Source organism: Xiphophorus maculatus, chromosome 14 (genome assembly GCF_002775205.1).
Source record: "Xiphophorus maculatus strain JP 163 A chromosome 14, X_maculatus-5.0-male, whole genome shotgun sequence".
In the NCBI taxonomy this organism is placed as follows: domain Eukaryota; kingdom Metazoa; phylum Chordata; class Actinopteri; order Cyprinodontiformes; family Poeciliidae; genus Xiphophorus; species Xiphophorus maculatus.
In genome coordinates this window covers 6,814,260-6,835,535 of record NC_036456.1, presented here as the reverse complement: position 1 = coordinate 6,835,535, position 21,276 = coordinate 6,814,260, and the positions used below count along the sequence as shown (strand labels likewise).

General features: G+C 40.9%; 2 protein-coding genes across 2 annotated transcripts; one reads left to right on the top strand and one right to left on the bottom strand.

Annotated features, from left to right (window-relative positions):
- Positions 1-1,188: 1,188 nt before the first annotated feature.
- On the top strand, positions 1,189-12,435 carry rab39b (RAB39B, member RAS oncogene family). The gene is made up of 4 exons (XM_005809175.3): positions 1,189-1,730; positions 6,323-6,616; positions 9,490-9,670; positions 10,228-12,435. The coding sequence occupies exons 2-4, from the start codon at positions 6,402-6,404 to the stop codon at positions 10,471-10,473; spliced, it is 642 nt and encodes a 213-aa protein (XP_005809232.1). The 5' UTR covers positions 1,189-1,730; positions 6,323-6,401; the 3' UTR covers positions 10,474-12,435.
- Positions 12,436-14,273: 1,838 nt separating this feature from the next.
- vbp1 (VHL binding protein 1) lies at positions 14,274-20,445 on the bottom strand. The gene is made up of 6 exons (XM_005809174.3): positions 20,337-20,445; positions 18,707-18,831; positions 17,575-17,641; positions 16,421-16,519; positions 16,168-16,306; positions 14,274-15,134 (listed from the first exon to the last, which is right to left on the bottom strand). Exons 1-6 carry the CDS (start codon positions 20,415-20,417, stop codon positions 15,058-15,060), a joined length of 588 nt encoding a protein of 195 aa, XP_005809231.1. The 5' UTR covers positions 20,418-20,445; the 3' UTR covers positions 14,274-15,057.
- Positions 20,446-21,276: the final 831 nt, after the last annotated feature.

The window sequence follows — 21,276 nt, the reverse complement described above, 5'->3', positions numbered from 1 at the left end:
TCATTTCTACATTCTTTTACTTTCTCTGTTCTCTGCAGTGCCGTCTTTTCCTTTCTGAATCACAGCGGCATAGTCTGTCAACAAATTACATTAAAAGCATAAAATGGGAATATTGTCCTGTCTGTTGGCCTTGATCTACTGTTTTGCTGTTTGTACAAATTGTTTTTAGGAAATCACTCACTGCCTTGCAAATGTCAAACATTATTCAAGAACCGCATCAAGGGGACTAAGAGAAACTGTAATATTGTTATTCCTTTGTAAAAAAAAAAACAAAAACAAAACACAACAGTAATGACAGTAAAGATTTGATATGATGTTCAAAGAGGTGTATCACTCACAGTATTTTATTAAAAGAAAAAAAAATGAAAGTTAAAAAGAATAATAAATGGGATTTAAACAAACAAAATGAAAAGCTTCAACAAACCCGACAACAAATAATAAGCCCTTTCAAATATCATAAAATGTAGGCAACGATAAAACAAGAATGACACACTTTCAATCAAGCAGCCAAGGTCCTGGATACCAAGGTAACATGCAGAAACACTGAACAAGGCTTTAAACTCAAGGTCCATCGACATTTTTGATGAGTTTATTATTGTACTTCGATTTTTTTTATCAGTCAGCCTAGCTAGCTATATAGCTAGGCCAGCTATTTATAGTTAGCTACCTACTTACTTAGCTACACAGCTAGCTAGGTAGATAAATCAGGTATTTGTGGTTTGTGGTGCGGGAGGAGAAGAAGAAACTACAATTCCCAGGCTGCAGTGAGTGCGCAAGACCGGTGACTATTTCCGGAAGTGCGCATCAAGGAGTGAGCGTAAAGACCGTAGTGAGTGCGCTTCTTAATTCTTAAGTACAGCCGAGACGTTTATAAACAAATGAAAGGCAGGTTTCAATTGATGAAAAACTGCCACAGAAACTATTTTTCTTTTTTTAAAAAACCGAAAATGTTTTTAATCCTTTGGCCACATTGTCTTCTGATAGTGCGTTAAACCATTGTTTAGTATAAAAGTACAAAACACTTGTAAGTTTTCTTACGTGCTTTGTTAGGAAACTAACAAAAGCTGTGTATTTCTATGAGTCAAACACAGAACTATAGTTCCAGGTCTACGTGGATATAAGCTGGGGCGCTTTCAGCGAAAACTGGAAACTTTTCTACCCTCTCTTCGTCTCCGCGCCGTTCTCGTTGCGCCCGTACGCGCTTCTTTACGGTAATGGTGCTGATGCGGGATGAGTCAGGCTGTACGATGCTACTGCTGCTGCTGCTGCTGCGGTCGCTCTCTGCTGCCATTTCGTCTGCGCCGATTAGCTCCAAACACAGAAGGGATTTTTCGGGATCCCCGCCACCACCTCCTCTTCATCCTCACAGCCCGCCCCCTCCCCCCGCCGCTCCTCTCCCTCAGACGCTATTGACATCGGGGGGCTCAGTTTGAACCGGACTTCCGCAGGATCCGTGTGTTTTTCAAAGAAGCTGCACCTGCTGCTCTGGATGCGCCTCTGTCTCAGCTGTCCGGCGGGGGGCCCTGACCGTAAGAAACGGAACAGCTCCGGACTCCAGCGAACCAGCGTGTGTTTGTATTAATAAAAATAATAATACGGAGTCCCCAGATTTTTTTTTTTTTTTTGCGGCCTGAGCGTCGAACCAGTCCGACTTGTAATGCCATGGAGCTCTCATCGGCCTGGTCCTGAACAGCAGCGCCGGCCTAAAGCGGACCCACTTCCTGCTGCAAGTAGGCACAATTCTTCTTATTATTATTTTTTAATCAACAATATATGTTTCTATTAATGAACTTAACTTAGTAGCCACAGAGTTTTAGTACTTAGTCGCTCTAAAATGACTGAAATCAACAGAATACACGTGTGATTTGTTGAGCAGCTCATTAAATATGCCCTTAAAAGTAATTTTCTGCGCCTAGAGATAATTCTGGCAGGTTTCACTAGAGTGGTGCAGTCAGCTCTGCAGTCCAGCTGTCCTTTATCGGCTCCTGTTGGACATTTTGGAAGGCGTTTCTGGACCTCATCAGGAACAAGAGCTCTGAGGCCGTCCTATCCACCAGGGATTCCAGCGGCTAATGTTTGCACACTGACTGGGCCGTGCAACCCGACTCTGCTGGAGAGCAGGGCTGATGGGAGGCTTCATAAAGCTGGCCCTCTGCCCGCCTGCTGGCCTGATACAAATCAGATAGATCATGTGACAAAATTAAAGGAGATTAGCTTTGAAAACTGATGATGAAAACTTGATTTCAAACAGAAAACACCCATACCGTTTGTCTCTAAGGTGTTATAATAATGTCCTTTAAAAGGGACGGTGTTGTGCAAAAGTCACTCTTTTGAGCTTTACGTCATGTTGTAATGTTATACCCTCATCTAAAACATAACTGGAGTGTTGCTGATTTGAGCAATCCTGTAATCTCCCCCACTCAGCTCCTTCAGACTAGCCAGTAGCAATTAGCAAACACGTGAACATCTGCTGAGCTCATTATAGGAGCTACTTCTGAAGTACTTTTAATGTTGTTAAAGGGTTAATAAAGGAGCGTTGTGATGACTTCCTGTAGGCGGAGTATCAGAAAGAGCAGCCATTTCTTAAAGAGGCAGAGGCCCAATTTCATGGTGTTAATTTACAAAGTAAAATTTCTTTTAACCCTCCCATGGTCGTCAGAGATGAAACGATATGGACCCCTAACGCTTTTTACGAGTCCCAGTGGGCTTTTACAAGGTTTTTATTTTTTTGTGTGTGGTTTCGGGAACTGACGGTGTGACGGGACAACTCCCCACTACCTCTCAAAAACGACCGCAGCATTTTTTATAACAGCTGAAGGTAACATAGTTACTTGATTGTGCTATAAAACAGCAGATGCCTGGAAAACACACAATACTGCCCCTTTCATCCATCCTTTCATCCATCAACCTATTTTATTACAATTTCATGCAGCAGACCGACACAAATCATTACAGAACGTGGAAGTAGAATGAAAATAATATGTGGTATTTAGTGCTTTTTTAGTTTTACTTAGAGAGCAGTTTGTGAACTCATTTTGCTTTACAGTTATTGCCCACTTTCTGTTGGCGTTGTGCATAAAATCCCATAAAATGCAGTGACATTTGCAGGAAGAAAGCCCAGGAGTTATAAATACTTTTGGAAGACCCTGTAGATTTTGTTAATTATAGAAACCCTGGGTGGTCATTTTGCCCTTCAAACAACCTCCTTCTTTACAAGAGCAATTCTAAAGTAAAAATAAAGTTCCTAACAACTATGAAGAGAAGAAATTTCACTAGATATCATGTTTCTTTCTGCTTTTCTATGCCAGGACAGGAAGAACACATTTCTTTCCCCCGAAGCAGATCATTGTCTCAAAGTTCAGTTTGTCAGCAGCTCACATGAAGGTGAAAGTCTTCAGTTATTGATTGACTACATCAGAGACCGTAACTCGTGATCAATAAGTGGCAGAAAAAGCCAAGAAACAATAAAATATGTCTGCCGTTTTCTGTAAAAGTCCATATAGAGCAAAATCTAGCATCCAAACTCCCACCGTCTCTGACTTTGTCCCTCCAGAGCCACCGTAGCTCCTGACTTAAGCGGTTAAAAACACAACTCTGTCCTCATGGGTTTCTGCCCACCGTCTCATTCTCTGCCGCTACAATATTCAGCCGTTACCTCATGGTGTTAATGAAGTCACACAGAAAAGACGACACAAGTTACTGATGAGATCACAGAGGAGGTGTGACAACGTAGGCAAGCGTCCATTCGATGAACAAATCGATCAGATAATCAATAGAAAAGCTACGCTGTGGTGCTGCTCGGTGTCTGCCGTGACTTTTATCTGCAGTCCAGTCCGAGCGGCTGCAGCCGCTTTGCACCAACAGCATCAGACGTCTCCAGAAAGCAGTGAGAACAGCGAAGTGCTGTCTGTTGACAGCACTGTGATAAGAAAAACAACAGAGTGCATCGGAAAAGTTACTGCTGCTGACATGTAATCTCTATAAATTACTCTCTCATAAAATCTACAAAATCGATTTTGTTTTCTACTAAATAAATTTTTTTTTATCCATCATAACTCAGCCACACAGCAAGCTTGTGCCCGATTGTCGCATTAAGATTTTACATGAAAAAAAAAAGAATAATATTGCTACTTTTTCTCTGTTACTATTTCGATTTTGTCGTGAATGCTAAGGCGAGTCAGCATGGCCAACGATGACGGCAAATAAAAGGTTTTGCTGTAACGACGAGTCGTTTCTCCATCACCAGCACATTTAGCAGCGCGTTCACGAGGTCGACTGACGGCGTTAAAACCCTCCTCGTGGCTCTGATTGGTTGTTTTTGGTCGGGAGCGGTGCGCACCTTTTCACAGTTTATCTGTCTCGTATTATACTGCCGCGGCATGGCGACAGTTTTAACAAATATGTAAAAGACATACTCTTTTTAAAGAGTCACATACTGCAGCTTGAGGGCTTACGCCTGCTTGTTCCCGACGCCCCCAGAACATTTTTCTTGTGTGGCGTCCGGTGCAGTAAATATGAAGGGGGGGTATCGCTGGAGTAGGAGAGACAAGCGGCGACTTCCTGGTTGTTCTGCAGTTGGGTTCTTGTGAAGTGTGAAATGTTCTAGCCAGAAAGAGCTTTGTTCTTGTTCTTGCAGCTCTGGCAGGGAGAACGCATCGCTCTGCTCCTGCAGAGTATCTCCGGCACATTAAACTGTTTACGTCTCTCCTGTCACTCTGTAGTCGTTTCGTTTCTCTCGGAGTGCGGCGCTGCGTTCGTCAATGATTATGTAACCAAGAGTTACCAGCCAGTCAGGCCAGGACGCTGTTGAGGAGTTTGCCCCATCATACAACGGGACAACAACTCAAGAACTATTTTCACTGCTACTTCAAAACCACACATAGATTTAGGTTTAAAGCATCCATCTCCATATAACAACAGTTTGTCTCATTTGATGAGACGTACGTCATTTTGGACAAGAAATATTTTGGTGACAGTTCGTGCCACAAGATTTCATTTGTGTGTTGGAGGGGGAATGAAAGTAAATTGTAATTGGAAATCAGAATGAACCAGTTATTTATGATCAGTACGTAGATGTTTATTACTGTTAGTGTTGCCACAGAGAGTTTCTGGTGTTGCTGCCTTATAATCCCCAAAATGTCAGAAACTGGGATTAGTATGACATACAGTTTAGTCTTGTTCCAACAGCAAATTGGAAGAGTGGAAATTAAAATTACGAATCGTTAACTCCAACCAGCAGATTAATCCAATAGCAGCTCATTTCTCTTCATTTACGCAGAAATAAACAAACACTATGGGAAAACTGGTGAAATTAGTTTTCAGAAGAATGTTTACAATGATGTCTGAAATGTTTATTACAACAAAAATGTGCATACATCTTTTCCAAATATTAATACTAATAAAAAATATGTATCTGCAATACGCATTGAGGAGATATACATTTAATGTAAAATAGGCACTTAAACTTTTAAAGATTTTTTTTAGCCTTAATTTCTTTTAAAATATTTTCTGAAACTGCAGTTTTGTGAAGACTGCATTTGGATGATTTTTAGAAAAAAATAAATCTCAACTGTATTTAATTTTGCTAGAACCAATCAATCCTGAATTGGAATATTCCACGCTGCACAGATTCCTTAAAATGCAAACTGAAGTGTACTGTACTGTATTTGTCAAAGTACAAATAATACACTTTCTATACTTTAGGTTTGGCATTAAGACAACCTTGGTTCACCAAAACAAAGTTATTGTAACTTTTTGAATCATTTAGAATAGAATAGAAGTACTTTATTCATCCCAGCAGGGAAATTACTTCGCAGTTACAGCATAGAGACAAGACACAATAACAACTACCACTGAGTAGTAGTTGTAGATAAAATAAAAAATAAAATATAAAATGCTATAAATTGTAAAAATATAAAATGCTGTTAATATGTGTACAAGGTAAATGTCACATTCACTATTTTTTTTTTTAAAAATGAACAAAAATTGGCATATTTCCTAATTTAGCTGAAGTGGGTACCCACCTCTGTGTTTTTGCCCTGGGCCCACACGTAGCTAGGACCACCTCTGCTCTCGTTATTTGATGCTGGTGTTGTAATAACAAACTGCGGAGTCAAACTGACGTAAAAAAGGACATTATTGAAACTTTTGTGTTTTCTACGCTCAAAATAACCAAAGATTCTTGCCAGCTGAAGTAATAGACAGGATATGTCTACCAATCCTGATACCAATGACCCGTGCTAATATTGCTTCCGCCTTGCTTCAGCCAAGCTGCTGACGGTCTAACGAGCTGGGGGAAACGCTCTTTTGTCTCTCGCTCAAGCTCGCGCCGACGCACGCGCACCTCGGGCGCTCCACACCTCAGCAGCAGCGGCAGCGCGCGGAGCAGCGACGCAGTCGTCATGGAGGCCATCTGGCTCTACCAGTTCCGCCTCATCGTCATCGGGGACTCCACGGTGGGCAAGTCGTGTCTGATCCGGCGGTTCACGGAGGGTCGCTTCGCCCAGGTGTCCGACCCCACCGTGGGCGTGGACTTCTTCTCCCGCCTGGTGGAGATCGAGCCCGGGAAGCGGATCAAGCTGCAGATCTGGGACACCGCGGGGCAGGAGCGCTTCAGGTGAGGGGAGGAGACCGGCTGGCAGGCGGCTGGACGCGCTTAGCGGATGATGTGAGGTCGTGCTGTTTCTTTGTAATCCTCCGGAGTGGACTGTAATCACGTGATGGCTTATTTACCAGCTTTTTCAAAAAATAATTTTTTAAAGTTACCGGTGGCAAAAAGTGTGTTTTTAAAAAATAGGCGACAGTTTGTTTGTCGCGACAGAAGGGGGATGTATTTAGGTCATTTCTAACAATAATAATAATAATAAAAAAAATATGCGAAATAATGAACACTTCTGCATTTTTACAATAAAACAAAGAAGCCGTTCAGAGCTGAATGTCCCGTTTTGAATACGTTGTGCTTGTGCTGATGTATCAGTCTGATTCTAAGGCATCTAACATGTTTGTGCTCTTCCTTTCTGAAAATAGTCTAATGAACACAAGTTATAGAATAAGCTCCTTCACACACAAAAATAAATTACAAGTACTTGCCCTAAAAACATTGAAGTCACTTTGCTAAGTCCATATGCGGTGAAATTACACTTAATTGTGATATGAGCTTATAATTTCCCTGGAATCTTAAAGAGAGCAAAATTGAACATTTTCAACCAAGTAAGGCTAAATAGATGCTTATTTTCCTCATTAAGATGGCTTCGTTCACGAATCTGCAGGTGTGTAGGCGAAGGACGGCAGGATGTGTCGTCTTTTAGGTTTTCTGGAGGAAACGAGTAAAACACGTCCAGACTGCCTGACCAGGCCGCACTCAGACGTCACGAGGGCCAGACGTCCAGAGAAAGAGTTGTGGGAAAAGTGGAGTCAAACTGAGTGAGCACATGACCTTCTCACTTCGGAGAAGGAAGAGGAACCCGAGGCCCCATTTAAATACTGATTTATCTAGAAACTGAAACCGCCATCTGTTGTGCAACCTTTCATCATGGCGGTTTGGATTTAAGAGGAATGCAGAGCAGCAGTTTGACCAGACGAACATCCTTTCAAGGACAAATCTTTAATTGACCTTTGACCTGTCTGTAAAGTGGCATTTGTTTTAATTGACAATGAGACATTTGAAAAAACCCCAACAAAATTCAGGTTGTACAGAGTTACAAGCATTAAGATATACATATTTATATTTATATAAGCACAGCTGAAGTTACAGCTTTTAGATTTATTGCCGTAAGCAACAAATCAGCTAATCGCATGATCGATTAAAACGATAAATGATTTCCCCTTGCGTGATTTATTGTTTCTCCCTCTTTCTTACAAAAACTGGTTAACAAACCTCTTCAGTCTGGTGCTTTGGTCTCAACTAGCCCCTTTTGTGAAGGCCAATTTTGTTTCACAGAGTTCATAATTCATAAATTATTACGTCGTTGCCATTATATTACCTGAAAATGGTCTCAAATCAACAATATTATCGTTTATCGCGATAACGTCCAGAACAACTAATGTTTAAAGATCATGTTACTTTCATAAAAAAAATAGTTTTGATGCTCGATGGCAACAAAATCAGTATAAATCGCCGCTCAGACGCAGCAGCATGTTAGAAAGGCTGAAATACGTCGTCACACTCATCACCGAGCTCATCCGGGTGACGAAGAGGATGGCTGTCTCCTGCCTTTATCCTGAGTTTCCATGGCAACGCCCCTAAGAGACAAAACCAGCGTTTTTCCATAATGGTCTTTCAACTGTTGCTTAAAATTAAACGCGCTTTTTTGCACTGCGACGTCCTCGCACCGTAACACACGAGCAGAGTTGTTGGTTTAATTTGATTCTGTTCGGCCGTCTACTGACAGAAACGCAACAATTCCTGTGAACATGTATACGATTCACAACTAAACTGCCTGTCTTAAGAATCCGACTGTTTCCCAAATCTGATTTCCTAAGTTAGTGTCCTACAACGTTCATGTCCGACGGTTCACTTTAAATTTCTAACAGTTTGTGATCTTTGTGTCGGTTTACGCTGGACCTGGTGAAATTCTGGCTCAGTTGTGTGATGCTACAACAAAACGGCTTCAGACTGTCATTCCCAGGCTGTCGCTCGTAGGTGATGTTGGGATTTTGTTGCAAAGCTGAGTTTGCCAGTTTTTCCGTCGCATTGCCCTCTTCTTTCCTCAGTGACACAGATCTTTTAGTCAGTGTCGTTTCATCCTCATCTTTCCTGCTTCCATAAATATACCTGTATAAATTAAGCATGTCAAATCAAGTGACTCACTTCTTGACAGGTCGGGCGTTTTCCCACCTCCCCCGTCTTTCTTACTGTATTCTCCCAATTGACTAATCCTTACCTCTTGCTTTTTTCCTCTCAATCTCAAGCCTATAAATGGCCTTCCTGAGATGCATAGCTTTCATAAAGTATGACGGAAAATAAAAGGAATCAGGAGAAGTTAGTGTTCGTGTCCCTGGAGGGCTGTTAGATTCTGCTGAAACTGAGCAGCTTCGTCCCACCAATTTGCTCTGCAGTTACTAAAGATGTTTTCACACCTGATAGACCGGTTAGACACGGTTCAACTGGGGATTAAAATCTGCAATGTTTGTTGCATTTTCAGCTGCTGCGGTTCGCTTTCACAGTCCACCGCCTCAAGCGATCCAAACTAACTGAAAAACCTGTTCACCTCCTCGCCTGTGGTGGCGCCGCGCCAAGAATTATTGAAGGAAACGACAGGAAAACCTCTGAAATGTCTGACTGTGTGTAAAATACACCATTTTGTTTAAGTGCATACCATGACACCGATGAAACATGGAATTTTTTTTTTAAACTTTCCTTTACTGAAGTTATGACAGAGTGAGAATTCAATAAAAGTACTGAGGCACAAAACCAATAAACCCAAAAAGTCAGTCCTACATGAGAAAAATCAAACGCAGTGAAAGCATCCGTTTCTTTCTGCTGCGTAGGTCCATCACCAGAGCTTATTACCGTAACTCTGTGGGCGGGCTCCTCCTCTTCGACATCACCAACCGCCGCTCCTTCCAGAACGTCCACGACTGGCTGGAGGAGGCGCGCAGCCACGTCCAGCCGCACAGCATCGTCTTCCTGCTGGTGGGCCACAAGTGCGACCTCGAGGCACAGCGCCAGGTAAGAAACTGGAAATAGTCCAAATCTGGCTTCTTTTAAAGATGGGTTGAGACAAAGACAAAGTGTGATGGGAGATATTTTGTTTTTGTAAAGGTTTTCTTTAAAAAATTAATAAATAAATCAAGCTTTCTTTCCGGTTTGCAATGAGAAATGAGTTTCGTCTTTTTAAATTCCCATAACTTACAGAGACGGAATCTACGAGGCCTCGCTAAAGTGTTGATACACATTTCTACCTATTTTACTTTTGATTTATTTATTGTGGATTATTTTATCTTCTGTCACTTAAAGTGGTTCTGGAGAAGAGACGTAAGCAGATTGGCCATGTTTACATCTCAGTTCCTGAAGTGATGCTGCTTACTGGAGATGATGTCCAGAAACATGACCGTTGACCGCGCCTGTGCAGAATCTCACCGCTCACTACAACACATAAGTCAACAATTGATAACGCGTCATTTCACGTGTCTCGCCTTTTTCCCCCCAGTTTACCGGAAGAAGAAACACTATTTGCAAAAATTCTTCCCCAGAACATTTTTTAAAAAATGTTTCCGATCTCGCAGGTGACCCGGCAAGAAGCGGAGAAGCTGGCCGGGGCGTACGGCATGCGCTACATCGAGACGTCGGCGCGCGACGCCATCAACGTGGAGCACGCCTTCACCGAGCTGACCAGGGAGATCTTCGCCTTGGTGCGGTCCGGCGACATCACCATCCAGGAGGGCTGGGAGGGCGTGAAGAGCGGCTTCGTGCCCAACGTGGTCCACTCGTCAGAGGAGGTGACCAAGAGCGACCGCCGCTGCCTCTGTTGATCTGGGTGAACGGAGGTTGTGAAAAGGGAGTGGACGCCGAGCGGAGCCGCCGATGACGGACTGAACTGTCGGCCGTCCAAACGGAGGAACTGTACTTCCTTCAGACTGAATACGGATTTGGACGGGTGGGGAAAGTCGGTGAACTCGGTGTCGATGAACATCATAACGGCAACAGCAAGCGGAGGACTTAAAGGGATGGATCCATCTCTGTACATGTTTTTCGCTCTCAGAGGGGAAAGGGTCAGAGTTGTTTCGACTGGACTGCTTTCCCAGAACGTCTCGCAAAAGGCCTTAGAAACCGGATCTGTTCAGATGACTTTATCGTTTTGATTTCTGCCATTACCTCCTCTCCATTAAACTACTCTCAATATGCAATTTTATGATCACGTAACAAGAGATCGCATCTTTCTTTACTCATTTCTTCTAAAGCACCGTACAGCGTCGTTTGGTCCTAAGCATTAAAGTTGTTTCTCCTTCGCCGACATGTTTCACATTCCAGAAATCAATAGAGGAGTCCTGGAGGTCTTAGAAAAACCCTGTCGCTTTATTACCTTACAAAGGTATTTATACCACTTAAACTTTTTTTAAAACTTATTTTCAACCTTACAACTACTAATTTCAATTTATTTAAGTGGAGTTTTTGTGGTAGTCCAACTTAAAGTGGGATAACTGTGAAGTGGAAGTAAATGGTACACAGTTTTCATAGGGGCTCCGCACATCCGTCAAAGTCTTAAATTCATGTGTCTATAATTAAGGCCTTGAAATGCCTTAAAGCAGTGGTCCCCAACCACCGGGCCGTGTTGACACATGTCAAAAGCTGCTAAAGACATGGGCCCAGTCAAAGTCCAGACATAAATCTAAAAAAATAAATCAGTGACAAAACGTAAAGGTGGATGGTTCAAGACTTTCTCCATCCAATCTTTCGGAACTTGAACCATTTTGCAAAGAAGAATGAGCGACCATTTCAATTGCAGATGTCCAACGGCGGTAGAGACATGTAGCAAGAACAAAAGGTGGTTTTATAAATCAGTACGTTTCTAATGAGAGGGGAACAGGAAAGAGGGCAACCTAGCTCCTTTTTCCACCAAGCCACGGTTGCTCACAAACTATTCTCTGAGGTTCTGCACAGTCATCCGCTACGTTGTGTTGGTCCGTCACATAATGTCAAACTAAAACACACGATCGTGTTTAGTTGTAATGTTACAAAATGTGGAGAAAAAAAAAATAAATAGTGGGTAATAAATACTTTTGCAAGATTTAAAACCTCCAGCGAACTCGATGACATTGACCTGGTCGCATTAACACGACACCTCCCTGCTGTCCGCAAAGGACTAACCGCGCGAAGACAAGTGCGCAGCTGAACTCATGGAGGTGGAGCTGTGGACACGTCGGACTCCATGTCCGTCTGTTTTATTGAACACAGCAGGTGGATTTGTTGAACTCTGTTTGGAGCAGGAAAGCACCTTAATAGTCAAGTCTGTCTACACAGGGAAAGCCTTATTTGGTACACTTCAGTTCTCCGAGGCCAAACCGACAGAATCACACCAACGGACACTCGACCAATGGACTCCACGGCAACACTACGTAACCGACAACGCACGCTGAGGAAAGAAGACAAATCGCCCCAAAGAAAGCCGACGCGATTCACAGCCACACTATGAGATTCAGTTCTGTGCAGTACGACTTGCTCATGTTGCTTTAATCTGTGCAAATGCAGTGCCATATATGACTTTATGATCGCTTAAGTTCGACCCTGCAGTTTTATCTCGCCACCACGGTAGCTTCGCTATAACATCACATGTGAGGCGCACAATATAAAACGGTCCTAAGAGACTTAAACCGCTTCAAATTTGGTTTTTCCAAGTCACAGATTTCAAGCCACCTTCTCTTTACCTAAACTTGATGATTACATTTCAAGATGCATTCCAACCCCTGACATGAAAATTAAAGAAATAATGCTTACATGTTGTGGAAATGTTTTACTCTTTTTTTTTCTTGCCATCTCCTAGTCTTAGTTGTGCAACACGACAGAATGAAAGAAAAAAAACCCTTCAAACTGCTGTTTTAAGCTATTATATCTGAAAAGACAGATGGTAGAAACTAGATTTAACTCCATACTTTCTCATTATAGTGCATATGTAGGAAGCCATGGATCATTTAACACATGGTATAGTCATTTTACACGTAGTTCTATGTAATTTTATTTCATAGACTAATGAAAAAAAAAAAACCCCAGCACATTAGACTTTCTTTGCCTGTGACTGGCCGTATTTAGGGATATCGGTTTATAAATCCAATTGCTTTCAAACTCGGAATTTGAACCCAGACTAATTGGGTTTGGTGTGAACAATTTTCTTCGATGCTAAGAGTCAATTTTAGCAAAAGTTATCTAAAACCTACAAGACCCGGGTCACAGAAGAAAACATTAAAACGTTTCATTGTGGAAATCAAGTAATCTACTTTAAGATTTCAGAATGAACATGTTTGTTTTACATCAGATATAGAAATCATGTTTTATAAAAGCAACTAGAACAAAACTTTTCTATTGCCTTTATCGTTTTTCTTGTTTTTTTGGTTATTAATTTGTATTTACCTAGCAAAGAGTAGCGAAGTCATCCAAAAGTAAAGCACCAATGCTGGTGAGTTTGAAAAACATGTCTTTAACGTTACCAAGTCCTATAAGTGCTGTAGTTCGTTTCTACTTTTCATGGGAAAAATATTTTGAAATTCTCAACTGGATGCCATCCACCGTCTGAAAAGACAAGTACAGTCACTTCCAGTAAAACAAGAAATGCAAATCCGTGTGTGAGCCAAGCAACCACAAAACGGCTAAAGCCGTCATCCAGGAAGTAGCTTCCTTTCAGGAAGTGCTCTGAGCAGCTGAGTGTCTGGAGGACTGGAAACCGTTCACAGTGATGAATCGCAGCATCAGAAGGTCATGTGATGATGCTGCTATTATAGGGCGCCGCTCGGGCAGAACTCTACCCATGTCAACGTTAATATCCGAAGATTTGTTGGATCCAAAAACAAACAAACAAACAAAAAAACACTTTCAGATGAACACACGTGCATTTCTTTGGCCAGGCAAAGCCACTTTGAATATAATGGCTAATTTAACTTAAACAAGGATGTTTAATTTTATTCAATGGAAAATTTACAAAACAGGCAAGTTATGCGTTTTAAAACGTATAAAAATTAGCTGAAGGAAAGCGTAAAATCGCTAAACTTAAAAATGAGCTCCGCTATTAGAAGATTAATTAAGACGTTAATGTTGAACTCTTACCCAAAACTTCAGCACAAATGTCAAAATTTATTCTGCTAAAAATTTAACAGGCGAGTTAATTTGTGCTCTAAAATGTACTTTTAGACACTAAGCGTGCAAAGCTTTTTCCAAAGTTAGCAAAACGCTAAGCCTAAAAACGAACTCTGCTACTAGCAGATTAGCTAATGTCTAGCTAGACATTTGCATTTCAACTTAAAACACCGATGTTGAACTTTATCGTACTGGAAGTTTATAAAACAATTAGTACTTTTGAATTTTTGTGGAAAGATCAATTTAAGGAAAGCACGCAAAACATTTTAAAAGTTAGCAAAACGCCATTAGTTGAAGTGTGCTGGAAAATGAGCAGCAATTGCTTTTCTAAAGTCATTGCTGACGTCTTCCTGCATGGTTTTTATTAACACACCAGTAAGTTTCCTCCTTCTAGTCTTTTCCCTTGTAGCTGTTTTTGTGACATTTGCTTACATCAAAAGTAACACGCAAAGCATCAAATCAAGGGCTCATCTCTTGTCCTAAATGATCTTTTTTTTTTTACTTCATTCATTGTTTAATGAATACAGTGGAAGACAAATAAATACAGACAGAACAGTGGCAAGGAGAGGAGGAAGACAGAGAAGGAGGAAATATGGAGAGGAAGGTCAGAGGACGGAGAACTGCGGCAGGTCTGGCGGAGGAATCCTGCTGATCTCTGTGAAACCCTGCAAGTCGCAGGAAGTGGGAACCAAAGTTTACAAGGCAAAACCAGTTTATTCGAGAGCTATACTGGCCAGGCTCTATGGGAGGAAACGGAAACCGTGTAATGATGTGCGTGTCGATGCCGTCTGAGAGAAAGTTTTTAGTGGAAGACACAGGAGGAAAATCCATGGAGGACAGGATGGTGTAAGTAAACCCTCATTTCTGATCTGCCGGAAGACATAAATAATAATAACAACTTTTTTTTAAAAAGCGGAACACAGTTAAATCAATAAAAAGAATACAAAACTGCCTTGTTGACGTTAGTTTTTACTTGAAAAAATACTTTAAAAAGTAAAAAAAGAAAGAAAAATCAACAGAAAACAGTAGTGGTGGAGGTTTGACGGAGGAGACGCCGATGAGGAAAGACTGAACTATGACAAAAACGCTCGACCGGAGCAGCTTCAAACTTCCAGTAACGTTTCAGACGAGGCCTCCGTGAGCCGAGCTCCGGCGGTCAGAAAGGGGTCAACATACGCATGACTTCAGCTCGGGGTTTATTTTTCTTTTAATGACTAAGGAGGAAGTTAGCAGAGGAGAGGGGGGAGGAACATAGACACTGTTCTGTTTAATTAAGACTTGGCTGCGGATTTCAGGAGGTTTTCTTTGCTCCTCCTCTTTACGTCCCAGTTGTAGACTCGCGCCATGTCTGAAGGGAGCGACGAGTCAAGATGTAACGCCAAAAATACGGAGGGCTACTGAGAGGTCAAAACATGTCCCAGGTGCAAACCTAATAACTAGATTATCTTCATCATCATAGAAAAAAACATTAATTAATTTCAAGACAAAAAAAGAAGCAATTTGTATATAGATTTAGTACACAAAGTCTATACTTCCAGTCCAAAGGGAGAACATCTGCCTACTGGGAAATGTTCGTTTGACTATCGACACCATACATGTTGTTCTTCTCCCCTGTAAAGCCAGAAATTTGGTAATCCCAGAGTTGTGCCATAACTAGCTACCTTTACGCAATTACATTTACTTGCGTAACATTTATGAGAAAAGGTACTCTTAGAAGTATTTCTAAGTACTACGCTGAGTTTTACTTGAGCGGTGTTATTATGACGTATCGCTACTCTTCAGTAAACGTTCTGGATTCTCTACCCGCTGAATGAAGAACCAACATGTTGGAACCAACAGCTCACCAGACACAGACCTGCAGTGTTTTGTTAAAACGTTCAGAAGTTTTTAATTGAAACAAACTGATTTGGACAATTTTTCTTTCATATTTTTTTGTTACTTATATAAATCATAGTTATTTTGGTCCTTAAAATACCAAAATGTTCACTTAACTTTATATATTTGTCCGTCTGATTGTGTGATTTTTAAATATTAAATGACTGATAATTTGATCGGTTACTTCAGCTGACTTTTTACCAAATACGTTTTTACTTGAGTCATTTCTTAGAAAGCTACGTTTTACTTTACGTGAGTAAAAATGTGTTGAAGTAGTGCTACTCTTGCTTGAGTTCATTCTTTGGATACTCTACCCACCTCTGTTCAATTGCTTAAAAAATACTACATGTTGCACATCGTGTACAGAACTAAAGCCCCCCTGCATTTCAACAAACTGAGTAATTAGAATATGCTTCTGCACAAAAGGTGACATCTAGTGGCCCAACCTTGGTATAGCTCAGTCATGACGGATGGCTTTGCTTTTCTTGTTATTTTTTAAAGGATACTGACTTCGGTGGTGGTGCCCTGGTCTCTCAGGTAGTCCAGGTCTTCCTCGAGCGTCTCCAGGTTGCGAGACGCCGTGGACAGGTTCTTCTCTAGGAGAGCCTGGGCTTCGTCGATGTTGTATTCTAACATGACGTTGGCCTTTTGAGGAGAAGCGTTGGAGAAATCATCATAAGACATAATCAGTGATCCAGATAATTGAGTTTCAAAGGGAGGAAAAATGTAATTTAAATCAAACCGAAAGCCCATCCTCACCCCTAACCATAGGCAAACTTTGTCAGTGGGCGGCACGGAGGCCTTGCAGTAAACGTTGTCGGCCAGCAGGAAGTGCGTTTCCATGGGCTCCGTGGTTTCCTGAAGAGAAACTTAAATTCAACAGGGCTCTGATAGAGGTGAAGCGACTAATCAGATTAAGCACAACGAATCGATGGCATATGTATTCTTAAACACAGTTTTATTCGTTTTGTATTTTCACCAACCAAAGAACATAGAATTGCACATCGCGCTGCTACATCACATGACATGAGTGGAGAATGAGAAAAAGAGAACATAAGAAGAAGAAAAGAAAAAACAGGAAAAAAACTGCGGCTGTATTGTCACATTCATGTTGGACCACGTCTTCAATGACCTTATTGCCTCACCTGCTGTCCTAAAGGTCACCAAACATTTACAGACAGATTTCAAACCTGACAATGAGGCAATCAGAGCCAGCAGCTATGGTGATAGAAAAAAAGGCATAGAAACAGAGAAGGAGATGACCTGATTGTCGAAATAACTGTCAACAAACTAGCTCGATTAATCGTTGACTGGAGTTAATGATTAATCGGTATTATTGATTAATCATTAACACCTTCAGTTATCTATTTCGTACTCGTTTGACCTAAAGAAATAATCACCAAATCGGCCCTACAGTGAAAATAAGCGATAGTTGCAGCGGTGGCCTCTAATATTTCCACCGAGGAGACAGTATTGTTTTTTTTTGTTTTGTTTTTGTTTCTCTGCGATTCTCTGAGCCTCTTCTGGGCCGTGAAAGCAGAAATACAAAAAGTTCCCTCTGAAAATGTAGCAACATGGAAGTCTAGACAAGACAAAGGACAAAGACTGGTGAACAAACAAGAGTCCAGATGGACAGGAAGATGGACAAAGGGACAGACAAACACATACAACCTTTAGGAAATAGATAATCCAACAAAGTCTAGAGACGTAACTATTTATTTTCCCGAACGTGGTCAAATTCTAGAATTTTCCAGACTCGGTAGGAGCCAGAACAAGCAGGAACGCTCATGTTCCACTTGTTGCTTCTCACATAATAACATAATTATAAAAGAATAAAGCAGCAGATTACACACCGAGGTTTCTTTAAGCAGATTAAGCTGGGAAAAAAAAAAAGCAGAAGAAACATTACCCACCTTTTTCTTCTGCATGTGTCGGAGGATTTCTAGCGTCTGGGTGATCTGTGGGATCTGGTTTTTCAACCTACGTGAGCAGAGAGAACAAGAAACCGTCACGTTACAGCACCGACTGTTTGGTTACAAAGTATCTGGCAAACGTCTGAAACGGGTTAAGAAATGAAAGGAAACCGCATGGCGTCCAACAAAACATCAAAGATATGAGCTCATATTAACAAGAGGCAAATGATGAAGTTACACAAATAAAAAGCTGCATATTCTGTGTTAGTGTGGTGAACTTTAGTAAACTGTTTACTTACAGGGTTTGTATTACAGGGAATTTCAAGAACTTTTCAAACATTTTCAAGGTAAGTTTTTTTTTTTTTTTTTTACTTTTCCAGCACCACACATTAGAGGTAAAAATACAAATGTACTAAAGAAAACAGCTTCAATTCACTAATAAATGCCGTATTTTATAATAACAATATATATCATTTAGAAGTATTATTCTATATTCTGCAGAAGGGACAAAATAAACTAAAATATAGCAAAATGTTATGTTTTGTAATGTTTCTGTTACAGGCACAGACTCTTACAGATTGGTCTGAGAAAGTTACAAAAAAAATCTCTAAAAAAAAGTGTGTGTGTGTGTGTGTCTTTATATCAGGGGTGGGCACTCCTGGTCCTCGAGGGCCGGTGTCCTGCAACTTTTAGATGCATCTCTACTTCAACACACCTGAGTCAAATAATGAGGTCGTTAACAGGACTCTGGAGAACTTGACTGCACTTAGGAGGTGATTCAGCTGTTGGATTCAGGTGTGTTGGATCAGGGAGACATCTAAGAGTTACAGGACACCGGCCCTCGAGGACCAGGAGTGCCCACCCCTGCTTTATATCATCGTTAAATGTCTGGTTTCAACTGTAGATAACGCTTTTCAAATTTAAGCTTTTAATCAAGCGTTGGATTACACTTTATTGCTGCGCAGTTTGAATATCAAGCACTTTCAAGGACTTTTTTTTTTTTTACAGAAATCAAGTACTTTCCAAACCTAGAAAACACCTGAGCATTTTCAAGAATTTCAAGCACCAGCATTGAAGCCGGTGTTTAAATACGTGAACTTTTTAGAGTTATTTTTATTTTTTTTCATGTTACCGGAGTTTCTTCTGAGACAGGTTGAGTTCCATGTATTTGTATTTCTGGTACTGTTCGTCCAGCCTCCTGAGCGCCGAGTCTGCCGTCTCGTTGCCGGGCTGCTTCATGAACGAGTCGACGTCCTCCTGTGAAACAGACGATGAACGAACTAGAGTTAGCAGATGATCTCTTACGAATAATAGTAGGATTTCCTACAGAGGCAGACTGACCATCTTCTCACGATGGTCAAAACCAAAGTGCTGCTGCTCAGCCTACAGACTCCAGCTGAATTTGTAGCGGAAATAAATAATTTACAAAGTTTCTGCAGGGCTCACAGAGTCTAATTTAAGGCTTTCTAAAACCCTCGTGAATTAAATTTAAGTCCTGCATCACGACAGAAACGCACAAAAGAAAAGGACATATTTCGTATGGTAGTACAGCAGTGCCAACACAATGCATGCAACATCGTATGGGTTGGCAACAGAAGTGAGCCGGTGGCAAAGATTTACATTCTCCAGGTAACCAGCGATAAATGTCCGATTTAGATGAACGCAAAAAAAATCTTGCTAGTTTTCAAGCAGGGGTGTGCTAGCAGCTAGTTAGCGGTAGCCTCAACCACTTCCAAGTCACAAAACGGAATGAAGACGTCGGCATTTGCCTGACAGAGGGAATAAACTCTGTAGAATATACAAGAAAATGGTCTTGACACAACATAATTTAAGACCTGTGATTAACGTATTTAAGGCCAATTGACATTTTTAAAATAAATTTCAGACACTTTAAGGCCTCAATTTGGACTTTTTAAGGATGCGTGCCACAGACTCCGATTCTTGCTTTTCGTGCCAACGACTGGCACACATAATGGACCCGAGACAATTAGGATTGTGATGTTCCTTGCCATGACAAAAAAAAAAAAATAATGTTTTGATTTATTGCAATGCTTAAAAATAACTGTCGTAATGTTTCTAACATTGGGGTGCCATAATAAAAGCAGTGACATCCTTCAGGTGGTGTGTAAAATGTATTTCTACAAATTAAACAACTACAAAGATGTCAACATATTCTTTCAAAGACAAATTATAACTCACCAGATCTGAAAACTTGCAATATATTGCAAGTTTTTTGTGCAATATCATTTCATGCTAAACAAGTGTGACAAAGTGAATTTTGAGAGAGATTTTAAAAAAGCATTAACCATTATGTAGTGGCGTATTAAATCTTTTACTAACTTAATTTAATTATGCGGAAGTCTTTCAGACATAATCATTATTTATATTACAAGCTAAGGTGTACCAGTTAATGCTTTAAGCAAAACCTCAAAGTGGGAAACTGAGGCCTGTTAATGACACTAAACCTACACCAAGTTACAGAGACCAGCTGAAAAACATGAAAGCCCGTAAAATAAACCAGGAGTGACCGAAGACAGAAAAAGCCCAAATCACTCAACCAGTAATGACCATAGATGGAAGCAAGTAGCCGCCCATCCTGCACACACAGCGGGATCATCAGCTCACTGTCAGCTCCAGTGCTGCTAGTTAGCTAGCAGGTTCCGAGCCGCTATATCGCCCCCTGTAACGTCAGGGACGGGCAGAACCACATTCAACTGTACTGCACGCAAGCGGCGCAGTGAAAAAGGTTCGGCTTTACGCACCACAAACACCGCTTCGGGGATCCCGAGGTGCTTTTTCTTTGTCGCCTGTACGGCATTGCTGTTGTCTATGGTCGCCGCCATGTTGAAGAGAAGTCGCTTCCTCCCTTACGCATGCGTACAAGGCGCCTGAAGACCAGGGGACTCGACTGCCTCTTGCGGTCGCATGTTGAAACTGCACCCAAAGAAAGACAACGTTTCCAGAGTTTGACATTTATTTGGACATTTATTTAAACAGAGAACGCGTCATATTGGCTACAACATTAATGAATGTTTAATTTGCTCCGTAGTAAATGCTAACCTAATATACTTGGCATCATAAGTTCTGGTGGTCCCATAATTTGCATTACTACTCTAGAAATAAAGTTAATTTATTCATAATCGGTACAAATAAACTTAGACATATATATACGTCATAACTATTTACATAACTTATTAACTGACAGACAAGATACAGCAAAAAGTATCTGCGTCTATTTATTTCTCACGTAATTATTAAAAAAAAGCTATAAAAGTAACAAAAATAATGACTAAATTAAAGTGGCAACAGGATGTTATTGTATTTTTATACCTTTATACAGTAATGCATCATGCCGGGAATTGATCACCGCTGTGATACAGTGGGAAGTGAAAGAAAGGCTTGAAGACAAATTCCGCTCTTCCCATCTTACATCTTTAAGAAGTTTCTTCTTTTGTCCACAAGGAAGCGCTGTTGCACTTGTTGGTCGTTTCCGCCTGCATTTTCTGGGACTGTCAAATGTCTGAAAGTGAGTTTATAAAATGTGTACGTTATCTTCTAAATTAGCTATAAAAAAATATTAGAAAACTGTACATTAAATATTTTAATACCAATGTTTTACTGAACCTGAGGAATTACGAGTTTTGTAAATGCAAAAATGTTGTCAAGTATATCTTAAGAAAAACAGCAACATAGTATACACTC